The sequence below is a fragment of the Siphateles boraxobius genome, unplaced genomic scaffold, assembly GCF_051911475.1.
Source record: "Siphateles boraxobius isolate OS27281-9 unplaced genomic scaffold, OSU_SipBor_1 24, whole genome shotgun sequence".
NCBI classification, from domain to species: Eukaryota; Metazoa; Chordata; class Actinopteri; order Cypriniformes; family Leuciscidae; genus Siphateles; species Siphateles boraxobius.
In genome coordinates, this window is record NW_027508855.1 from 9,630,877 (window position 1) to 9,649,309 (window position 18,433).

At 37.8% G+C, this 18,433-nt stretch overlaps 1 protein-coding gene across 2 annotated transcripts in view; it reads right to left on the minus strand.

Moving 5' to 3' along the window:
* Positions 1-18,433, minus strand: part of LOC143748976 (uncharacterized) — a 40,108-nt gene that overhangs the window by 21,292 nt on the left and 383 nt on the right. Inside the window, exons 2-9 of one of the 2 annotated variants that reach the window (XM_077241268.1) lie at positions 18,219-18,356; positions 14,307-14,453; positions 3,946-5,946; positions 3,625-3,798; positions 3,108-3,281; positions 2,440-2,607; positions 2,127-2,300; positions 1,681-1,854 (exon numbers count right to left, since the gene is read on the minus strand). In XM_077241268.1, coding sequence (XP_077097383.1) covers positions 1,681-1,854; positions 2,127-2,300; positions 2,440-2,607; positions 3,108-3,281; positions 3,625-3,798; positions 3,946-5,946; positions 14,307-14,453; positions 18,219-18,356 — 3,150 coding nt within the window. Of the gene's footprint in view, positions 1-1,680; positions 1,855-2,126; positions 2,301-2,439; positions 2,608-3,107; positions 3,282-3,624; positions 3,799-3,945; positions 5,947-14,306; positions 14,463-18,218; positions 18,357-18,433 lie in introns of both variants that reach the window. The other variant, XM_077241267.1, reaches the window with a different exon arrangement.

Here is an 18,433-nt window from a genome sequence, read left to right on the forward strand (position 1 = left end):
CAGTATTTTACTAGACCAACCACAGAACAGTGGAACACTGTCAAGCATGTTTTAAGATATTTAAAAGGGACACAAGACAAAGAACTGTGTTACAAAAAAGGTGAAAATGATAACTTGATTCATGCATACAGCGACGCTAATTGGGCAGCTGATGTAACTGATAGACGGAGTACTACAGGTTACTGTGTTAGCCTAAACAAAAATGGTCCACTGGTCTCATGGAAGACCAAAAGACAGCCTACTGTTGTACTGTCCACTTGTGAAGCAGAGTATATGGCTTTAGCTGCGACTGTACAGGAGTGTTTATTTCTACAGCAATTGTTAGAAAACATTGATGGTCAGAAATATGAATCGAGAGTGTATGAGGACAATCAGGGTGCCATTGCTTTAGCAAAGAATCCTGTGTATAGACAGAGGTGTAAACATGTGGACATTAAATTTCATTTTGTGAGATCTGTGATAAAGGAGGGCAGAATTAATCTGGAATACTGTCCAACTGATGATATGGTTGCGGATGTGCTAACAAAACCAGCAACAAAGCTCAAGTTAATGAAATTTAACTCATCTATGTTTGGTGTATGAATTTTGTACTTGTATTGAAGTGATGAACTGGAAATAATGAAATAGAAATGTGAGAGCAAGTGGGGGTGTTGAGATTTATAAATATTGTGCTCTCATTTATATTTGATTTGTTTACTTTTTCTTTTTTTGAACCAGGCAATCATATTGCAGAGTGTATGTCATGTGACCTAATCAGTGACTGAATGAATGCACATGTGTTTGTTTAAATAAAGTGTGCCAGTCAGAAAGAGACTGGTTGATGTGAAACAGTATCCCCTGTTGTCTGCATAAGTTACTCTGCTAACAGTAGGCTTCTGGTAGGGACGTAGACTTGTAGTAGGGAGTGAAAGTAAGACGGAGCTGAGTCTGTGGTAGATCTGTAAGTAAGCGTCAAAGCTTTGAATTTGATGCGAGCAGCGAGTGGCAGCCAATGCAGTGAGATGAACAGAGGAGTGACGTGAGCCCTTTTGGGCTCGTTGAAGACAAGGTGGGCTGCAGCATTCTGGATCATTTGTAGAGGTTTAGTAACACATGATGGAAGTCCAGCTAGAAGAGCATTGCAGTAATCAAGCCTAGAAATAACCAGGGCCTGGACGAGAAGTTGTGTTGCATGCTCAGTTAGGAAAGGCCTGATCTTCCTGATGTTATACATTGCAAACCTGCATGATCGAGCTGTCTTTGTAATGTAGATGACATAGATGACGATGACGCCACAGGTTTTTATTTAAAAGAAAGAACGTAGCCTACGTTTGTATGAAGGCATAAGCAACTTTCACAATACCAAGTAAAATATAATTAATATTATTTTATTGAATTTGTATTAGTTGTTTGAAGAGTAAAAAAAAAAAATCGGTCGGTCTAAACGCAAGTTACAACCGGCAAGTCGGTCGGACTAAAAGGAAAAAAATAATAATAAATTGGGTCGGTCCTAAATTGACAGGGTCGGTCGGGTTACGGCAAACAAGAATATTTTTAAGGATGGCCCCATCATATATATATATATATATATATATATATATGAGAGAGAGAGAGTTATAGATATATTTTATATAATAGTGTGTTTAAAATCATATAGTGTAAAAACTTCCATTGATAGTGAAACATGAGCTTGTGAAAAACCTCAGTATCTCCAGTTTACAGTGTGAACTCTTCAGTGCATCTGAGATTATCTCCACTCCTGAGTCCTGGATGTCGTTTTTGCTCAGGTTCAGCTCTCTCAAGGGACAGTTAGCTGATTGTAAAACTGAGGCCATATATGCAGAGGACCGATCAGTGAGATTACAAGTGGACATTCTGTTCAAAACAATAATAATAAAAAAACACTTAAATGCATAGCAGGTGAAAAAAAAAGATTAAAATGCATAGCAGGTGAACTGACTCATGTGTATACCCCAATATTGCAGCAATTTTCTTAAATATAAAACAGACAGCTAATCAAACTATTTTGATTTTTGAGCATTAAAGTACAAAGCGAACATACTCTTGCGCATAAACATACATTTCAAAATATATTAATAGACAGTCATAGTACTAGTATACCAACGAAACTGATCTGAAACACAAACCTTAGTTTCTCCAGTTTACAGTGTGAACTTTTCAGCCCAGCTGAGAAAATCTCCACTCCTAAATCCTGCAAGTCATTGTTACTCAGGTCCAGCTCCTTCAGAAGACAGTTTACTGATTGTAGAGTTGCAAAAATCACTACGCAAGACTGACCAGTAAGGCTACAGCTGCCCAATCTAAAATAAACAGAGCAAATTAATTACATTCTATTATGTTTCATACAAAAAAATCTGGTCAAAGATCAAAACCAAGCTTTAATGCATGTCTAATACTGTCAGGATTAGAAGGTACACATTCAGACACTGCTTCACAAACCTTAGTTTTTCCAGTTTACAGCTATTTAGTCCAGTAGAGAGCAACTCCAGCCCTGAATCTTGCAGGTTGTTATTACTGAGGTTCAACTCTCTCATGCAGGAGTCCGTTGACTGTAGCACTGAAGCCAGAGTTTCACAGGACTGGTCGGTGAGTTTAGAGCCAGACAAACTACAAAATAAAAGGATATCTTACATCAATACCTTGGGAAACGTGCTTATGTTTTTTTTTTTTTTTTTAACATTCAGGTCTTCAAATAGTGTTTGCATCATTTTTTACAGTCATTGTTTTAGTCCGATGTCTATTTACGTTTCCATTTAATGTTTTTACAATTTCCAGATTAAAGGCATACAGGCATACATTTTTTATTTAAAGTCTCATAAAGTTTATGTGTGTTCACACATTTTTCTTACACTGCTTCAAAAAAAATATAGTAACAAGAATACTTTGGAATACTTTGAGTAACTTTTATTAACTTTTATTCAATACTACTAATGTCTTCTTGGGTGTTTATCATTTACTATTACCTAATTTTTTTTTATATGATTAGACAAAATCTGCAATCTATTTTTTATTGAGTGTTGTATACTATTTTCTTTTCTATCTTTACAGACAACAGTGCTATTCTTTCCCAGTATCTAATCTAATGTATAAAATGATATGTAGCTGACCTCAATAACTCCAGTTTACAGTATGGACTTTTCAATCCAGCAGCGAGCCGCTCAACTCCTGAATCCTGCAGGTCATTGTTACTGAGGTTCAGCTCTCTCAGGCATGAATTTGCTGATAACAGAGCTGAAGCAACAGATTCACAGGACTGTATGGTGAGTTTACAGCATTTCAATCTGTAAAGAAAAAATATTACAAATATATTATTGTTCTGAATATTAAAATAAAGCACTTGAAATTATCTCTAATATTTTTACATTTTATATAAACATACCACCACATGAAATAATAAAATTTTAAGAATATTTTTTAACACACAGTTAAGACTAAAAAATTAGTGGGGAACAGTGCTTAATTAAGTCATGCATAAAACCTGTCATTTATATAGGACAATCAATAGACTCGATTTCATTCCCAACATGATCTGTATACTTTCCTACTGCCCTTTTGCTTCACAATCTTTACAAATGATGATGATATTACTTCAGTATATTTGAGTGATAACAACCTGTAACTGACCTCAGTATCTCCAGTTTACAGTGTGAACTCTTGAGTCCAACAGAAATGAGCTTCACACCTGAGTCCTGCAGGTCATTGTTACTCATGTCCAACTCTCTCACAGGGGAGTTTGCCGGCTGTAGAGCTGATGCCACAATTTCACAAGATTGTTCATTGAGATTACAGCCTTCCAATCTGAAATGAAAGAAGATAATATAAGAACTATTAAAGGTAACAACAAGTGGCTGTATAGTTCTTTGGAGATCAAAAATTATTGATATAGGCCTTTAACTCAATGTTCGTTTATGGGTTCTTTATCTTATTAACTTCATCAAAACTCACAGTGCTTTTCGACAGTTCCTCACAGCTGGTACCAGTCTCCTTTGAGCCTCTATGGATTTTGTGTTGTATTTCTTGAGGTTTAGCTCTTCCAGCACATCCTCTGCCATCAGAAGCATGTTAGCCAAAGCTGAACAGTGGGTAGAAGACAGATATATTTTTCTTTTTTCTTTTCCTTCAGCTTTAAGGAAAGCCTGAATGTATTCAAGAATAGAAGTATCTTTCATTTCAATCAAGCAGTGTGAGAGATTAATCCATCTTTCTGGTCTAACATTCTGCTTTTGACTTTGTTTGAGGTTTTTTGTCACTTTCTTCATGCTTTCAGGGTTGTCCTCAATGTGTGTGAGCAGACCTTGGAGAAGTCTCTGATTTGACTCCAACGAGATGCCATGAAGAAATCGAAGGAAAAGATCCAGATGTCCGTTGTCACTTTTCAGTGCTTCATCAATTGCACCCTTAAGAAACACATCAAGTGAAACTTCATTGGACTGCGGTTTGAACTTTCCTCTCCCTTTCTTCTTCTGGAACATTTTCAGAACATCACTGTTCTTGTTTAAATAGTTGGAAAACAAAAATAACGCTGCAAAAAACTCTTGAAAGCTTAGATGAACAAAGCAGTACACCTTCCTTGAATAGATCACAGATTCCTCCTTAAAGATCTCAGTGCAAATCCCAGAATAAACCAAGGCCTCGTTGACATCTATGCCATACTCTTTCAGGTCCTCGTCATAAAACAGGACATCACCATTCATCAGCGCTTTGAAAGCCAGTTCAGCAAGTTTCAAAATCACATCTCTTTCTGACTGCAGTAGCAACTTCGGATCTTTCCCATTTCTCTCACCATACTTCTGCCTCTTCATATCAGTCTGAATGATCAGAAAATGTATGTACATTTCAGTTAGTGTTTTGGGGATTTCTGCACTGTGATCTTGTTTCAGGATGTTCTGAAGCACAGTGGCTGAGATCCAGCAAAAGACCGGTATGTGACACATGATGTGAAGGCTTCCTACTGTTCTTACATGTGAGATGATTCTGCTGGCTTGATGTTGATCTCTGATCCTCTTCCTGAAATATTCCTCCTTCTGGAGGTCATTGAATCCCTGTACTTCTGTCACACGGCTGATGTAATGAGAGGGGATCTGACTGCCTGCTGCAGGTCTGGATGTGATCCAGATGAGAGCAGAGGGCAGCAGCTCTCCTTTAATGAGATTTGACATCAACATGCCCATTGATGATGTTGTAAATGCATCAGAAACTTTCTCACAGTGTAAAAATGTCAACATAATTCTACTTTCATCCAGACCATCAAAGATGAATAAGACTTTACACAAATCATATATCTTTGTATCAAACCCAGGAAGTTCTGGGTGGAAGTCAAGCAGAAGTCTGTGAAGGCTGTACTGATCATCTTTTACCAAGTTGAGTTCCCGAAATGGAAGAACAAAGAGAAAATCAATATCCTGATTAGCTTTGCCCTCAGCCCAATCTAGAATGAACTTTTGCACAGAGATTGTTTTTCCAATTCCAGCAATGCCTTTGGTAAGAACGATCTTTATGTTTTCTTTTTCGTCTTTTCTCTCATAACTTGGATAAGGTATGGGCTGGAAAATCTCATTGCAGTTGATTGGAGTACCTTGTAAGCGTTCAGTCTTGGCTTTCTCTATTTGTACAACCTCATGTTCTTTATTTACTCCTTCACTTTCTCCCTCAATTATATAAAGCTGTGTATAAATCTTGTTCAGGAGGGTTTTGTTCTCTTGAATATCGATTCCTTCACACAAACTCTCATACTTGTTCTTCATGCTGGTTTTGTGAATATTTCTGATATGCTGTAGGATGCCATCTATTGGTTGGTAAGAGTTCAGCTGCTCTTCAGCAGGACCGGACCTTCTCGTGTATGGGTGTATATCGGGACAAATTTCAGATCCTTTTCTGCTCTGAAAGCAGACAACATCTCCAGACAGGCACGTAGACTGATCTTGATCCACCCGTTCCTTTTTCCCACTGCAGAAACAAAAGACAAAAAAATACACAAAATTTTTTGTAGGAGACTGAAATCAATTAAAATATTAAGACATGATGTAATTTGTAAGACTTCCTAATGAGTAAATAATATAGGCTATATTGAACACTCTGAGACAGCATTATCTTCAATATGACTCCCAATTTAGCTATTAAATGTAAAGGGATTATAAACAGAGACTTTAGAGTATGGCAGAATAAGTCCCTGTTATAAGCCATGAACCAAGCCAACCAGCTATGAGGTGAAGCACAACATTACAAACTTTGATTTAAAGTAAAAAAGACAAATCGTACAAGTCTGTGTACTTAACGGCTTTAGTGATAGAAAGAACTATAATCATTAAGCATTGCGAACAGCATAACCAAATAAAAAACAATAGAGAAATATAAAATTACTCATTTAAAAATGTTGATTATAACTCTGATTTATTTAGGTATTTCCAACTAAGACATTTTTATAATACAGACATTGAAAATCACCTCTCACAAGAGGGCAGTGATTTATTAGATATGATTGCAGGGGCATACAAACATTTACCCTCGAAAACTGTATCTGGGTGTACAAATGTTTACAAAATTGCAATAGGTTTGACTCACTATACATAAAACAGAAATGGAGAACTGCAGCCCGAATTGTCAGAGGATGATTGGCATTCGATCTATCTTTTACAACAAACTTCTACTAGCTCTAGACAATGGAGAGAATTTGGCTGGAAAAACTTGGTGAGATACTTTATTACTCCCCTCATCAAAAGCAAACAGTTAAAAAAAACCAACAGTGTTGGAGACTTTGCGGGGATGTCAATGTCAATCACTCTCATGTATTTTGGTCATGTATAAAAATTCGCCCTTACTGGGATTCTATTGTAACAGAAATGGAAAAAAATTTGGGTTACAAAATACCGAATGACCCACATTCTCTGTATTTAGGCCTGTTAACTAAAGATGTTGTTAAAGGGGAAGACATTTATCCAATCAAAGTGATGCTGATATCAAGAAAGAAAGTTATAACGAGGAATTGGCTGAAAAGTGAACCTTTGAGTCTGGACCAATGGAGAAATATCATGGAGGAAATATGTGCAATGGAAAAAATGACCCATGACCTGAGACTGGAAGCACATTGTTACGTCTCATCCTAGTCTATGGGATTTAAAGAGAGAGTAACAATAAAAAAAGAATGTAAGAATAATAAATAAACGTGAGAAATCTCCTTTTCCTCTATCCCAGCTCTAATTATCTTTCACATTGACAATTAAAAGATTTACACAACACCCTTTGAACTACACCGATTCCCAATAAGGAAACTGAAAGAGTATGCTCAATTAGTTCTCTTTTATTTTCTTGATTAAAGGTTGAACCAATAAATTTACAGAGAAACAAAGATCAGTAAACAGACAAACAAGTTTAAATAATAACCAAATCGTCAGGAGAGTGCCAGGCCAAAAGAACAAACAAAACAGTGGCTTCCTAAAATTTACCCCCAGTTGAATTCCCTAACAAAAAGAAATCAAAATTAAAGACAATTCTCTTACCTCTCTCCCTGACTAAATAAACAGGAGTAAAGTTTAGGAGTGGATACTCCAAACAAATTGGCGCCCGTCTCCCTACAGGGTTCCACACTTTAAACTCACAGTTTAAATACTCGTTGTACGCAGACAACAGATCTCACAGGTACGTTTTCACAACTAACACCTCAATGTCTGGGATAGCTGAAGAGGGATTCCTCCTGAACACTGTTTCCTTGCTGCCTTATACAGGTCCTTCTCAAAAAATTAGCATATTGTGATAAAGTTCATTATTTTCCATAATGTAATGATAAAAATTAAACTTTCATATATTTTAGATTCATTGCACACCAACTGAAATAATCGAGGTCTTTTATTGTTTTAATACTGATGATTTTGGCATACGCTCATGAAAACCCAAAATTCCTGTCTCAAAAAATTAGCATATCCTGAAAAGGGTCTCTAAACGAGCTATTAACCTAATCATCTGAATCAACTAATTAACTCACCTGCAAAAGATTCCTGAGGCTTTTAAAAACTCCCACCCTGTTTCATTACTCAAAACCGCAATCATGGGTAAGACCGCCGACCTGACTGCTGTCCAGAAGGCCATCATTGACACCCTCAAGCAAGAGGGTAAGACACAGAAAGAAATTTCTGAACAAATAGGCTGTTCCCAGAGTGCTGTATTAAGGCACCTCAGTGGGAAGTCTGTGGGAAGGAAAAAGTGTGGAAAAAAACGCTGCACAACGAGAAGAGGTGACCGGACCCTGAGGAAGATTGTGGAGAAGGACCGATTCCAGAACTTGGGGGACCTGCGGAAGCAGTGGACTGAGTCTGGAGTAGAAACATCCAGAGCCACCGTGCACAGGCGTGTGCAGGAAATGGGCTACAGGTGCCGCATACCCCAGGTCAAGCCACTTTTGAACCAGAAACAGCGGCAGAAGCGCCTGACCTGGGCTACAGAGAAGCAGCACTGGACTGTTGCTCAGTGGTCCAGAGTACTTATTTCGGATGAAAGCAAATTTTGCATGTCATTCGGAAATCAAGGTGCCAGAGTCCGGAGGAAGACTGGGAAGAAGGAAATGCCAAAATGCCTGAAGTCCAGTGTCAAGCACCCACAGTCAGTGATGGTCTGGGGTGCCATGTCAGGTGTTGGTCCACTGTGTTTTATCAAGGGCAGGGTCAATGCAGCTAGCTATCAGGAGACTTTGGAGCACTTCATGCTTCCATCTGCTGAAAAGCTTTATGGAGATGAAGATTTCATTTTTCAGTACGACCTGGTACCTGCTCACAGTGCCAAAACCACTGGTAAATGGTTTACTGACCATGGTATTACCGTGCTCAATTGGCCTGCCAACTCTCCTGACCTGAACCCCATAGAGAATCTGTGGGATATTGTGAAGAGAAAGTTCAGAGACGCAAGACCCAACACTCTGGATTAGCTTAAGGCCGCTATCGAAGCATCCTGGGCCTCCATAACACCTCAGCAGTAGCACAGGCTGATTGCACAAATGTGTTGGTATGGATAGCTAACGTTAGCAATTGTTGGGCAGGTTCGTTAGCTTTGTTTGCACTGAAATCCGTGTGAACGTAACGTTAGGTGGACTGATGAGCACGAACTCGGTGGGAGGGTATTCGTTGATAGTGGGGAAGGGGAATGAGAGTTGTAAACCATAAAAATTTTGCCTAAGTCCACTCAATCTGCCAGACTTGCCGACTGCAGCTTTACGTTTATTGCAAAATATGCATGTACTATAATCAAATATTTAAGTATTTTGAGAGTGTAGGGTGACTGACTGATTATGTCATTTAGGGGGATTCGTGGGAATGGGCGGAGCTAATGAGATATTAGGCTCATTTAGACGAGAGTAGGTGAGGAGAGAAGTGAAATAAGCGCAGCCAAGATGGACAGTTTTCACATTTCGTAGTGGATCAGACACCTACGAGATCAATGGTGGATGTTGCGTGATTCATACTCAAGTGCTGTGTTGCTAATAATTATGATGTAGCCTATTTTAAGTTCTGTTACTTTTATATGAAAATAAATATGATGAACAAGACACCCAAAGAGAATTTGGGAAATATTCACACATAATTTATACACATAAATACACGATATCAGAGTTTTAAAATCAAACATTTTAGAACAATACAGCATGATTGACCAATAAGCATTAAAGGGGTGGTATAATGCCTCTTTTTACAATATGTAAAATAAGTCTCTGTTGTCCCCAGAGTGTGTATGTTAAGTTTTAGTTCAAAATCCCCACAAATAATTTTTTACAGCATGTTCAAATTGTCCCTTTTTGAGTGTCGAGTAAAAACTCGTCGCTTCGTGCGTGTCCCTTTAAATGCAAATGAGCTGCTGCTCCCGGCACAGAGTGCGGAGCGTGTGGGTTCACACCTCCGATTATCATAACGCAGACAAGCACTAAAATGTTAGAAACTGTTCTGCCTTTTATGTTCAAACTGGAGTCGGACAATGATGGAGTTTTAAGAAAAAGTGACAACATGTAGAATGCAACAGGACACTTCTATCATAGGGCTAAGAGAAATACATATACTTATTTTACAGTATTCTATCCTCCTTCACAATTGTAAAACAAAGTATAGGTATGATTTAAATTGGTTTCAGGCCCTAGTGGAAGCTCTCTGTCTTTTGTATGTAGAACGTTTATGTTTGGTGCAGAAACATCCTGTAGTTGGCGAAATTGACTTTTATTTTGACAGCAGAGCACCTTGGAAGAGGAAGGCCTTCTTTAGTAGAAAAGGCCAGCCAGGTTTTGGCAAGAGAGCATGCATGGTAGGTGATCCTGTTTGAACAAAACAGATTGGTGTTTTTTAGCCTTCTCCTTTGAAGTCGTTTATGGATTAATTACCCATCAAGCTTCAAGAGAAGACTTAGGGTTTTTGCAATTTTTTGCTATTTCATCACGTTTGGGGGATTATTACAATTTTTCCAGGAAATTTTTGATAATTTTTTGGGGCTCAAGGACTAAGGATTCACGCATAAGGACAATACTTCTCACGCATGGACTATTTGATCAAGGACTCTCAGATAAGTGTTAATTTTTCTGATTTGACTATTGAGTTTTCTATATACTTTGTTTGTTATCCTGCTTATGCCTATCTTTGTCTGATTTCAAGTATTGATACAGTTTTTTCCCTTATTCATTCATGCCTTGTGAGTGCCCTGAACTTTTAAGTGACTACTGGTTTACTTAAGTTGCAAGCCAAGTTTGTTACAAATTGATGAATTTATGTTGCTGATGTGGAGTTAACTATCTTCAATTCTTTGATTAGCATTTTCTGTCATGATAATCTATAAAGTCGCTTGTGTGGGAACTGTTGCAAGATGCCTACTGAGTGACATGCTATTGCATTTGTTACGTACTGTATTGCATGTGAAAAGATGGATGCGACAGCTTGAGCAGACTCACAAATGTGCTCTACTACAACAACTCTTCCTCTTCTCAACATGGACTGCGTGTTCCCGGGGGAAGGTTTTATGTAAATTGTATGGTTAGTGATGTCACTAACCCGGGAGGAATGTCGTGTAGTCCCTACCAGCCGTTTGTTGTAGTCCTTAAAAAACAAATATCTTCCTTTGCTTTGAACTTTGAGCGCTGTAACTTTGCAGATGTTGTTTATGCTCGAACAGCAACATTACACACTAACTAAAGTTAGAAAAGTGAAATCGTAATTTGGGTTACCAGGGGACCCCACTAGACTTTTCCTTCATTTTTTAAAAGTGTTACCTTCATTTCAGGGGCATGAAACTGTGACTTTTCCCCAAATAATCTATCTAAACAGGCACAAAAAAAACTGGGCTTGATTTGGTTGTTCTAAAGGTGTGTACAATTTTTTTTACCGTTTTAAGGTGTTTGGGGTCAAAATGACCCCACATTGAAAATGAATGGGAAAACGAAAAAATGACTTTTTTTCATTTTGTTTGTCAAAAAAATAAAAGCAAATCCATTATGAATCTGAACATTTCTACATATAAACCAAGGACTGGTCCTAGAGCATAAATAAAAAGTGGAACAAACGTTCCATCTCATACACACACACAAATGTATGTGACTGCAACAGAGACCATTTTTACAGAAATTGGCATACAAAACTGGCATAAATCTAAAAACAAATTACATTTAAATCAAGGTCTGGTCCTAGAGCATAAAGACAAAGTGGAACGAACTTTCTATCTCATACACACACAAACACACACATGTATGTGACTGCAACAGAGAGCATTTTTATAGAAATTGGCAAAAAATCTAAAATCAACTAAACTGGCATAAATCTGATTTTTTTTTTACAAATGCAACATGGAACAAGTATGTTCCCTCTCACAGACACACACACACACACATACACAGAGAGAGAGAAAGAGAGGGAAAATGTGACTTGTAATGTTTCTGCAAATGTATGTATAATAATTTGTAAAAGCAGATAATTCAAAATATATCAGACAACGACAACAAATTCTAACTTTGACAAAAATAGATTTTTTAATGTATTTCAGAATGTTTAAATATATACAAAATATATATCAAAGTTGTGAGAAGTTGAAGCATCAAGAAAAATGAAGTGAAAAAGAAACGAGTCCCTATATGGACCTCTATTGGATATATGTGGTCATTGCACTTTCTCTCTTTAATTATAATTTCTAAAGTTTTTCCACAAACCAGCAGATGTCAGTATTCTATCCCTAACACATAGAGCAATGTCCAAAAAAAGATTTAATTAAGATCGTCATTTAAGTGATTTTTTTCTTTAAAAAATAATTTTTCATGAGCCAATTTATGGCCTAGTTAAGTAATTGTGCAGTAAATAGGTAAACAACTTCCAAATTTCCACAAAAACACAGCATAAATGTATAGTTGAGAAGTAAATAAAAAAAATGATATATAAAAAACCCATATAAAAAAATTATATTTCCTTATGCAATTGCTCTTTAAAAGTTTGGGGTCTATCAGACCCCAAACACTAAAATCGTTATCCTTTTTGAACATTGATCTAGGGTTAAGCTGTGTCGTCCGCATGTGGTTTCCCATCGTGCATTTGATTAGCGCAGTTGAAGGAGAGCAACTACGCCTGACTGCAGAATCCGGCACTGACGCCTCACTATCTCAAGAGTTTTTTGATACGAGTAGAAAGACATCAGAGCAAGTCGGACCACACTCTGACACATTTCTAACTGGCATGCATCTCGTGGTGATCACCGGTAATCGGTTCTGGGCAGATTTTGCCCATCTCAAACAAGCCTCTTTTTTGTGCATTTTGCTTGTTTCGACTCTCTGATTGGTGGAATTTTCTTTCCAGCATTATGGGTAATGTATTTTTTTATTTTTTTACCATCAATTCTGATGTTAAACAATTATTTTTGAACCAAGTTGAAATAATTCAGGCATAATAGGTTTATATTTTTTGGTTAAAACAAAATTATAAACCCAACACTTTTGTTTTTGCCCCATTTTTCATGAGCTGAACTCAGATCTAATGGTGCTTTCACACCAAACGCGAATAGAGCGTCTGGCACGAGTGATTTCAATGTTAAGTCAATGTAAAGACGCGTTTACGTGCGTCTAGAGCCCAGCGGCACGAATGAGGTGTTTAGTGCGGCGCGGTAGACGCGAATTCGCCTCATTCGCACGTCCAGCGCGAATGATTTTAATTGGTGCATTCATGCGTTTGACGCGAATTCTGACTCCCAAGTTGAAAAATCTGAACTTTGGCGACAGTTCGCGCCACGTTAACCAATCAGGAGCCTGCTTGCTGCTGTCACGTGGTGAAGTAAATATTTTATCACATAACTTGATTTCAAAATATGAGACATATTAATTTTGTATTGAATGCTATTTATTCCATTTCTAATCAAGATTATATGAAACATTATTATTCTAATGTAAAGACAACCAACATACTTTACTGCAAGAACATAGTTCGTGTCTGGACAATGTTGTGTGAGAAAAAAAAATCACACGACAGGTTAATCACTTTTGTAGGCTGGCTCCATTTATCATCAAAACAAAAATAAATGACAGATTAGGTTGGTGTGGGCGAGGGTGACCCTCGCTCCGATGCGGGACAACAGGTCATCAAATTGGGCACGGGACAGGCGGAAGTACCACTGAAAGTGGCCGTCATCCAGGCGCAGCTCCTAGAGCAAATGGTGAAACTGGCCAAACTGGAATGCCTCCGGAGGGTCTGGAGGACCCAAGTACGGCGACGATGATCCCTACACCGCTGTTCTGCTCTCCAGAGCAAATACACTCTTAAAATACACATTTTAGAGTGGCCATTCATTGTGGCCAGCCTAAGGCACACCTGTGCAATAATCATGCTGTCTAATCAGCATCTTGATATGCCACACCTGTGAGGTGGATGGATTATCTAAGCAAAGTAGAAGTGCTCACTAACACAGATTTGTGAACAATATTTGAGAGAAATAGGCCTTTTGTGTACATAGAAAAAGTCTTAGATCTTTGAGTTCAGCTCATGAAAAATGGGGGCAAAAACAAGTGTTGCATTTATAATTTTTTTCAGTGTATAAATAAACTGCATGCTCTCATCTATAGGTACATAATGCAGACACTGTAGTGCTTTCATTCACATTTACCTAGAAAAATTTGGAATTAGGCAATGTTAAAATTAGTAATTAAATTAAACTTGTAATTAAATAAAATTAAAGGATGTAAATTAATAAAACAAATGGGACTTAGCTAATTTCCTGTAAAATCTCCAGTAATATGTATATTTAATACTATCTCCACTTTGCTACATGTATTCCTGAAAATAATTAAATGAGCATTAATGGACGTGTAAACACACCTGTGTTTGAATTGTTCGACTTTATCACTGAATTTTGGAGGCTCAGCCATGGATCTGTCACTCATCAAAGACACACAACTTGGTAGTGGAGATGCTTCTTTTTGGAACTGGTGGTGAACAGCACAGTCCTCCATTTTCTCTGAAAGACTGAAAATACTGAAATTAATTAAAATACATACTAGGCATCACCTTGAGATTTAAGCTTAATATATACCTTACAAAATGCTGTTTAAAGTAATTTTAGATGTACGTCACACTGCAGGAAAGTATCAACAGAGTCATTTAAACCTAACATGTAGCATTTGACATTAAAGATCACTCATCTAATTTGTACCATCTACATGACTTGGGCCATAAATGAGAACCGGATGGTTTTTGGCCCAAACACATGATCAGCAACTTTTCTTTCTTTCTTTTTTGGCTGATCTCATTTCCGGACTTGCACACAAACAGCATTGCAATCATTTCCCAAAATGACATTTGTGGGGAAATATTACGAAGTCTATAATAAGACTTCATAACACGCCCCACCTACTGTCAGAGAGTGGATTTACATATTTATTAAGTCTATCTGCTGTTTTTGTTTTATGCAGGTGACTTATGTAGCACAATTTCACAAATTTCATGCTACATGTGTGTAGCATTTTTATTTATATTGTGATTAAAATGCAGTGTTTGCCTCTAAATTTAAATGGCTAAAGATGTATTTATTTTTTGTTTAAGGCCAGTTTGCCTTTTATAGAGCAAATACACAACAAATAAATTAGCTTAAAAGACAAAAAAAGTCAAAAGATTTCAGAATAGAGAGCCTAAGTCCCTCCCCTCCGCTTCCGCCTCATGGGACCTTATTTCGGAAAAAATATGTATGGTAGTCAATGGCGAGAGACAACTTATCTTTTTATTTCGTCTGAACTGTGCCCTGAATTACACATACATTTTAAAGTCAAGAAAGTCGCAGTTTGATGTAAAACTGTTGAGGTATAACTGTTTCTTCACACCAGACGTGAATAGAGCATTAAATTAGTGCCTGCCGCGTCTACCGGTAGTTATACGCTTGAACACTTTGAATCCATTCACGTGTCTAGAGCGAAATTGACGTGTGTAAAAAAACAAAAGTTTGAAGCGAAATTTACGCGCGTCAGAGGCGAAATCCATTGAAATCCGGAGGTGAAACCCGCTGGTGGCCATCTTTTTACAAGACGGCTAATGTTGATCGAGCATTCATCGAAAGAGTCACCGCTCTGTATTTGCTCTGGAGAGCAGAACAGCGACGTAGGGATATCGTTGCCGTATTTGGGTCCACCAGACCCTTTGGAGGCGAACCCAGTTTGGAGAGTTTCACCATTTGCTCCAGGAGCTGCGCCTGTATGACGGCCGCTTTCAGCGGTACTTCCGCCTGTCCCGTGCCCAATTTGATGACCTGTTGTCCCTCATCGGAGCGAGGATCACCCTCGCCCTCACCCACCTAACTGTAATTTATTTTTGTTTTGATGATAATTCAATTCAATTCAAATTTATTTGTATAGCGCTTTTCACAATACACATTGTCTCAAAGCAGCTTTACAGAAAGTGGATTATAATCACTTTTGTAGTAGGCTGGCTCCATTTATCATACTGTCCTGTGAATTTTATTTTTTTTCTCACACAACACTGTCCAGACACGACCTATGTTCTTGCACTAAAGTATGGTTGTCTTTACATTAGAATAATAATATTGTTTCATATAATCTAGATTAGATATGTAATAAATAGCATTCAATACAAAAAATAATGTCTCATATATTAAAATCAAGTTTTTATGTGATAAAATATTTACTTCACGTGACAGCAGCAAGCAGGGTCCTGATTGGTTAACGTGGCGCGGACTGACACAGAAGTTCAGATTTTTCAACTCGGGCGGCAGACGCGAATTCGTGTCAAATGCATGAATGCACAAAAAGCACTAAATAAAATCATTAGCACGTAACGCGCCAGACGCTTAAATCGAGCCATTCACGCAAACTTGGCACGTGAATGAGGCATATTCGCGTCTACCGCCCCGCGCTCTACGCCTCATTCGCGCCGCAGGAATTTTTTATGCCGTAACGCGTCTTTGCATTGACTTAACATTGAAATCACTCGGGCCACACACTCTATTCGCATCTGATCTGAACGCACCATAAGACTGTGAAAATACGTAATTACAAATTGCTTGTAAAAAAAAAACATCGAAATTGGAATCAGCCATGAAAAATCATGATCAGTGCATCACCATGAAGAATCAAGAGGCTAAAACAACGAATCGATTAAAATTGATTATTAAAATAGTTGGCAAAAAATTTCATTATCGATTCGTTGTGTCACGCGATTATTACGCCAGTCAATAATTCGCAGAGATGTTTGAGTATAAATAAAAAAAAGTTGAGAGCGGTGCGGAGCAGATATATGAGGTGCCGGACTGGACAAAAGCGAAGCGAACTCCACGAGCGCGAGAGAGGTCGAGTGTGTCCGAGATTGCGCGAGAAGTACCACGTGTGTCTGCGCGCGAGCGACAGTGTGCTAAAGATACCGAGTGTAGCCCCGTTCACACTACAAGCGACAAATTTGAGATCAGTTTAACTTTATGCAAATGAAGAGCGACTTTCAGGAGCGACAACCAATAGGAGTGGAGCGGCAAGAAAACTGATTCGCTGTCATTGGATGTCATTCATAAAGGCAACCAGCAGTGGGAACGCCCACTAGCGACCTCATCGACAGCCACTGGCGACATGCAGTGACAAAGTCGCTTGTGGTGTGAACGGACTGAAGTCTGCGCACGAGCAACAGTGTGCGAAAGAGACCGTGTGTGTCTGCGCGCGAGAGAGACTGAGTGTGTCTGAGCATTAGTAAATTGGTACATACTACATAGTAATATATGATTACTATACAACAGGCATGGAAGTTCGATAAATGGACAACAGTATAAATAAAAACAAAATTAAATTCTTACCACTGAATTAGCAGACTGTGATTTGAATCAGATAGACAGAAGATGAAAACACTTTCTTGTCTGTCCCAAGTACCACTACAAGGGGAATATTTTTTCCACAATTTGCAGCACTGAATTTTCAATCTTTACTCTAAATGACTCAGAGAAACTTATATGCTTGGAAAGGATGAGCTGCAAAATACCTTACAGGCCATAAGAGGTAGTCAATCCATTGTATTTTTTTGTTTGTTTTGTTTTTATATTGTATTTATATTTTATATACATTGTATTTATAATTAATATTAGGATAGACTAGAGATATTATCTTCTGTTATAATTATTATTATTGCTATTATTATTACCTATTATCCATGCGAAAGTCCAAAAAAGTCTTGTCTTTTTTGTGCATTTGCTTGTCAAATAATGTCAAACATTTTTAGAACATCTTTGACACAAAAAAAAAAGTTTGTGAGCATGTGCATCTGTGAGTGTGAGAGTTTGTGAGTGTGTGCGAGTGTAGTGTAGAGAACAAGTTCTGACGTTCAAACAAATCCTGTTAAGTTTTCTGATTTGTATTTTTCATTATTTTTTATAAATTATTTATTGTTCTGACAGCTCAGGTCCCTTTAAACAAAAATATACATCTTTTTGTGCACTTTATTTTTAAAAAGCCTATATATTTGACAGATGTAAAGCATACATGCGTATGTTAGTCCCTTTTTTATGATTTAACGGCTCAGGGATGTTCAAGGAGCCACCTGTTTGTACACTTTCTGAAGATTTTTTGCACTGAGAATTTGCACAGTCAGTTCTGTTTTTGAATAAAGGGTTGGAAATTAATGCTTTTTTACATTTTATTTTTTATCTGATTCATCTATTAATCGAAAAAATAATCGACAGATTAATCGATTATTAAAATAATCGTTAGTTGCAGCCCTAATGACTATATTCATGTATAAACTCACCTGGCCGGCAAGTGTCCTACATTATCACTGAATTTAGGAGGTTCAGCCATGGATCTATTCAAAGACATATAGCTTGATAGAGACGCTGCTCCCTGAAACTGGTAGTGAACAGTACAATCCTCCTTTTCCCCTGAAAGACTGAAAATGCTGAAATTAATTTCATGCTCAAGGCGAACCATGTTAAGCCCTGTCTGTTAAACCAGGCCATGATCTTT